The sequence below is a fragment of the Geospiza fortis genome, unplaced genomic scaffold (assembly GCF_000277835.1).
Source record: "Geospiza fortis unplaced genomic scaffold, GeoFor_1.0 scaffold590, whole genome shotgun sequence".
NCBI classification, from domain to species: Eukaryota; Metazoa; Chordata; class Aves; order Passeriformes; family Thraupidae; genus Geospiza; species Geospiza fortis.
The window spans coordinates 348141-354177 of NW_005054402.1; the positions used below are offsets into that span (position 1 = coordinate 348141).

Below are 6037 nucleotides of genomic sequence, written 5' to 3' on the forward strand. Positions count from 1 at the left end.
CAGTCTGCTCCCCTCACCTGATACTGCAGTGCATCAAAGCCTTTAAATATGAACTCAAAGAGAGTGTGAAGGTTGTCAGGGCTGGGAGATGTGACAAAGATATTGGAGTAACTGCAGAGAAAAAAAACAAAACAAGAGCTGAATGACTTTTCTAACAAATTTTACCACATAAGTACTAAACAGGATGGGTTTTTAACAGGAGGGGTTGACTTTACCTAATAACCAAAACACAGCAGATTCCTACGAACACTAATCTTGATTTATGTGTGATTATTTTGAGTTTTAAGAAAAATTTGACCAAAAGACACAATCTTGTCAAGATACAATCTTGTATCAAAAGATACAAGATTAAAAAGGAGGGATTTAAGATTGGAAATTACATATATATTACAATCCTGTCATCTTGGTTGTGTTTTGGTTTGTTGTTTTTTTTTTAACTCAGGGATGCAGATAAGGCCTGGGGGATTGGAGGGGGGGATCACTCACCCAAAAGCCACTGCTCCAGCAATGGCCAGCCCCAAAGCAGCAGATTTCCCTCGTCCCCTGGCTGCTGTTAATGCCACAGTGCTCCTCAGGGTCTTCTCAGAAATGGCTTCAATGAATTTTAGAACTGCTTTTGCCTGAGGATTAGAAAACCCCCAGAAAACAGAGTTTGAGTTTCTCTCACCCTGGGACCTGCCCCACCCAGAGAAGCTCAGCTCTGGGCAGCACACCTGATGCCTTGTGAAGGCTGCCCTAGAACAGAGGCTGGATGGGTTACAGAATAAAGCAGGGATTTATTAAAAGGCCTCAATGGATACACCCTGAACAGCACAAGAGCCCAGGCAGGGCTACACCCAAGATGAATCAAAATGGTCACAAAATGCACGGGGTCTCTCACTGTTATAAGTTCTGGTCCATTTGCATATTGGAGTTAATTGTCCAATTATAGCTTTAGGTTATGAAGTCCCATCCGTGTTTTTCTCTCTTCATTCTGCTATTGTTTATGATCTTGGGCCTGAAATTTGGATAATTTCTCCTTGCTTTGTCTCCCTACTCTGTGAAGAGAGCTTACTATCCCCTACTATGAAGCTCAGAACTACACACTAAAGCAGCACAGAATCTGAAAAATACAGAAGCTAAACCTGAGGGATCTCACCAACCTGATCCAGGGTTTTGCAGCCATCCACCAGCACTCCCACAGGCTGTGTGTCCTGCAGGCTCTCCTTCAGCTCCCTCAGCTCCAAGTCCTGGGGCCCCAGGCTCTCCTCCTGTGGGCACACAACAGGATGAGCCAAGGGTATTTCAGCACAATTCTATTTTTGTGGTGTCTTCTGACACCTTTGGGCAGGCAGAGAAAAGGATCTGGAAGGAAAAGTTACCACAAGAAGAATGTATTCCCCAAAACCATGAGAATTTATATGGACAGACATGTATTTAACACTTAAATTTCCACGGATCTTCAGGAGAATGGTCACAAAGAGGTTCCCCAATCCTGACTTCCCCAGGCTTGGAAAGGAAAAAAAAGGGAAGGATTTTGCAGTACATAGTAATTACAGAAAGGCATTTATAGGAAAAACAGATTAAAGAAGAGTTTTCTGAATAATTTAATTCATTTTTTAGTCTTTGGACGTTCATGATCTTTGTTACACCTCTCACATGCAGTGTCCAGGCAGGGGGAAGAACTACTGCAGCACCAATAAAAACAAACAAACAAACAAAAAACCAACCAACCAACCAACAAACCCAAACCAAACCAAACAAAAAAAAAAAAAAAACCAAACCCAAAATAAACTCAAAAAAAACCCAAAAACCAAAAAACCCAACAACAACAAAAAAATCACAAACAAACAAAAAAAAAAGCCAACAAAACAAAACAAACAAACCCCCCCCCCAAAAAAAACCCATTAAAAAAATTTAAAAATAGCCAAACAATAAACCTGGACACAAATGCAACCAGTTTTAGATGGGAATGAAGGCTGATTTTCCTGGTTGTAACCTAAAATTCCAAAGGCACCAGCCTCTCCAGCCAACAGACAAGCATTTGTGCTGCTGTCAGTGTTGAGCTAACAATAAAAGGAGGTTATATTATTTATTTATTTTTTAATCAGTGCCCTATTAGAATGTTTTTACCATCTCTGACAGAACCTGTGTTGGTTATTTCTTAGGCTACACAGCACAGCTTAAGTACTTGAAGATTTCTGTTTAAAACTGGTTCCACTTTACTGCAGTCTACAACTGGAAGAGATGAAAGGATTCATTTCTAACAGTGCAAGTATGTGTCTGGATTGTCCTCAGGAAATTCTTCCTGGAATGTGACATGTGTAACTCAGAAACTGAAACAACTGCCACAACTTCCAGCTGTGTCCTGAGCCTGCAATATACTTATTTCCAAAGTGCTCTCCCACCCTCTAACTGCCAAAAAAGTATTTTTATTGGTCTTGTCCCCTGTGTCCATCAGCTTGAAATCCCTCCATGCAACCACAATCAAGCTCCACCTCACTGGGCTGAGCAGCAGTACAGGAAAATTAATAAATATGGGCAAGCACAAAAAGAGATGGGACAGAAAATTAAAAAAAACCAAAAAAACTAGACTATAGAAAAAACAGCTCCCCAAGCTTCACCCACATAATTTTTGCAGAACGTTCTGCTTCCTCTCTGCAATGCCATCCTTTGATATAAATCAGGGTGAAATAAAAAAAATTCCCTGTTTTTAAATCTTTAACACCCTGTGGCCAACTCAGAGGGATTTGTGGCAAGGCAAAGGGCTGGGATCACTCACTGACCTGGGACTGGGGGGGCACAGGAGTGATGTTGGCAGCGTGGCTGGAGATGGGCAGGATGTTCAGCTGGTCATCGATCACCAGGCAGGTCTTGCATGAGGCCAGGGACAGAATGAACCTGGGCAGGCAGAGAAAACTCAGTAAAATCACCAGCAGCACTCCCTGGTGGTTCATGTGAACTCTCTTCTAAACACAGAGAATTCACAGCTCCCCACAGCTGAGCTGCAAGCCCAGCCTGTTCCAAGGCAGACCTGTGGGATGTTTTCCCACGAGGAATACCCAGTGCTGCTCCTGGTGCTTTCCTTGGGCTGCCAGCCCAGCCCCTCTGCACTCTGAGCCACTCACCTCTCATTGAACCTTCCTTGGGCTGCCAGCCCAGCCCCTCTGCACTCTGAGCCACTCACCTCTCATTGAACCTCCCCACCACATCCTGGTGGGCCTCGGTCCTGTACCGGGAGTGAACGTCCTGAAGGAAAAAGGGAAGAAAACAGAAAGAAAATGTGACAGTGACATTTACAGGATTGTGACCCCTTCTTTCCCATTCTTATCCCTCCATTTTCATCCACAGCACATCCCAGACAGGATCCTGACTTTGTGGTGAAACACCCACATCTGCAGCATTTCACAAATGCCTGAATGTAACAAATCCCATCTCATCTCTTCCCACTCCTGAAAGAAGGAGCAGGAAAGATGATGGAAGGAGGATAACAGCCCATAATAGGATCAATAAATACCCACCCAGCATCACCTCAATGCAGCTGCTGGTAGAGAACAGACCCTCTGTGCTGCACATACCATGGTCATTGTATAGAGCTGCTTCAGGGAGTTCATAGTTCTCAGTAGGATCACCACAATTCCACCACCTTCCACTGTCTCCACAGTTCTGGCCAGCAGGTTTGGAGTCAAGGCTTCAAAATCCTGGGCAGTAAAAAGAACTTCAGAGCTGCCCAGAGTCCAGCAGTGTAGCTGGCTCCTACTGAAAGGCACAGAAAGCCTAAAACCTTTATTCCTCACAGTTTAATTCCCACTGAAATCTGCACTAAGCAACGCCCTGTTCCAACTCTTACCAACGAGGCCACCTCACCCTCACACCACTCGTGAGGGAAAAGCAAGGCCACCAAAACTGAAGTGACAGAAGCAACAAACCCCATTCCTGCAACATTTCAACTGGTTATTGTAGAGCCCTTTAGGGAGCCAAGGACCTCCTGACCTGAAGGACACACATTCCAAAGGTGTTCCCCAGGATCTTGTGGGTCTCGTTGTAGTAGCAGTAGCGGATGTTTGTGGCTGCAATGAACAGCTCAAAGGGATCATCATCCTTGATGTTCAGAGTCCCACTCTTAATCTTCTTCTGAAGCTGCCTCATCCTCTTCTTCCTGTGGCTGGAGGGGAAAAAACCACACAGGAGTTTTCTTGGGAAAGGGTTTGAGGGAAGTGTGCTCAGGCTGAGCCTGGAAGTCAGAGCTCAGTCCTAAATATGACTGAGGTGAAACAGCTGAGGAACCCATGATTTGAGGTTAAAAAAGGTTAAAAAGGGGGTTTGGCCCAGGGCAGCAGAGTCAGTGTTAGAACTACAATAGAAAAACCAGAGGTACTTTCTGCCAGTGCCAACTGCTATGGAAACCAAATTTCACTACTGGAAGAGCAGATTTCCCCCAGCTGCTCCAGGAACAGCCCTGGCTTCCCCTCCCTCCCTCTCCTCAGCCTGCAGCCCTGGCTGCCCAGGGAGCAGCAGGATCCAGGGCTCTCTCACCTGCTGAAGCCCAGCTCCTTCTTGTAGCACCAGAGCACAGAGGGCCTGGCCTTCACCGTGGCCTTGGACAGCATGTGGTGGAGGATGACAACCTGCCAGGGCACAGAGCACTCACAAACAGCTCTCAGGGAACACCACAGAGCAAAAAGTTCTTCTAACCTTGGTTTTACAGCTGCATTTCCACCGTGGAGAACAGAAGGGCCCCTTGGCTGTGCCTGTGCCTGCTCCAGGGCTGCAGGACACTGGGTTTTACCTCCTGTGTCCTCAGCTCCCTTCTTTGCCAGAACCAACACTGATAATTCCAGGCTAAACACAGTTTTGTCTCTTGTGGGTAACCCATTCATATGGATTTTCCACAGAGGGTTTCAGTGAACACAACCAGAGCTGGGAGATGCCAGAACCCATCAGCAAATAATGCCAACATTCCTCTACTACCACCTGAATAATTCATTCTTTTCTAAGTTTAATATTTTTTTTATAATTAGCTGACTTTATTTGCCCACAGACTGGAAATAAATGCATTATCAGTTACACAGCAGTTAGAGCAGAACAGCAGCAGGGGCAGGGCAGGGATTGCTCCCCTCTGCTCAACACAGGGCAGGGCAAAACCCTGGGCTCAGTTTTGGGCCCCTCACTGCAAGAAACTCACTGAGGGGCTGGAGCATGTCCAGGGAAGGGAATGACGCTGGGGAAGGGGATGGAGCACCAGGAGTGGCTGAGGGAGCTGGGAAAGGGCTCAGCCTGGAGAAAAGGGGGCTCAGGGGGGACCTTGGGGCTCTCCACATATCCCTGATGGGAAGGGGCAGCCAGATCGGGCTCTGCTCCCAGGAACAAGGGACAAGAGGAGAGGAAATGGCCTCAGGCTGTGCCAGGGGAGGTTTAGGTTGGTTTTAAGGCAAAATCTCTTCCCTGAGTGGGCTGTCAAGTCTCCATCCCTGCAGGGATTAAAAAGCCACGCAGGTGTGGCACTTGGGGACGTGGGTTAGTGGCTGCTTTGGCCTCGCTGGACTCAGCGGTCTGGGAGGGCTTTTCCACCCTGAACAATTCTGTGGTTCTGTGAATGGACTTGTCCTAAACCACCGTGGGTTTGCCGAGCTGTTCTTTCCCTCCCCCCTCGAAAAACACAAGGCCAGAGTCCCCGAAGAAAAACGAGTTTAGCACTGAATTTCCTCCACACAACTTCAGCAAGCCCATCTCCGAGACAACTCAAAGCCCACCCCGAGAGAGAAACCACCACAGGGCAGAACCGAGGGGGGAAAACCTCCAGCTGGCCGGAAAGTTTAACAGCTAAAAAACAAGTTAAAAAAGCAAACCAAGCCCACACACCGCAGCGTGTCCTGAGCTTCACTGTCGTTCAGGAGCTTCCCAGCCAGGAGACGCCTCAGGGAGGTCTCACACACCATTCCCAACCCCGTCCCTGCGAATTCCCTCCCCTCAGGCCCCGCTGCTCTGCCTGCGGCTGGCAGGGTTCCATTCCCGCTGGAGCAGAGCGGAGCAGGGCCCGAGGAGCTGCGGCGGCCCC

At 47.4% G+C, this 6037-nt stretch overlaps 1 protein-coding gene across 1 annotated transcript in view; it reads right to left on the reverse strand.

The window, feature by feature from the left end:
- The window catches only part of NAT10 (N-acetyltransferase 10), a 16258-nt gene extending 11654 nt beyond the window's left edge, over positions 1 to 4604 (reverse strand). The window contains 8 exon segments of the mRNA XM_031061176.1: positions 18 to 111; positions 487 to 620; positions 1143 to 1250; positions 2766 to 2880; positions 3167 to 3228; positions 3558 to 3680; positions 3973 to 4144; positions 4516 to 4604. Coding sequence (XP_030917036.1) covers positions 18 to 111; positions 487 to 620; positions 1143 to 1250; positions 2766 to 2880; positions 3167 to 3228; positions 3558 to 3680; positions 3973 to 4144; positions 4516 to 4589 — 882 coding nt within the window. The 5' untranslated portion in view covers positions 4590 to 4604.
- Between the last annotated feature and the right edge of the window lie 1433 nt (positions 4605 to 6037).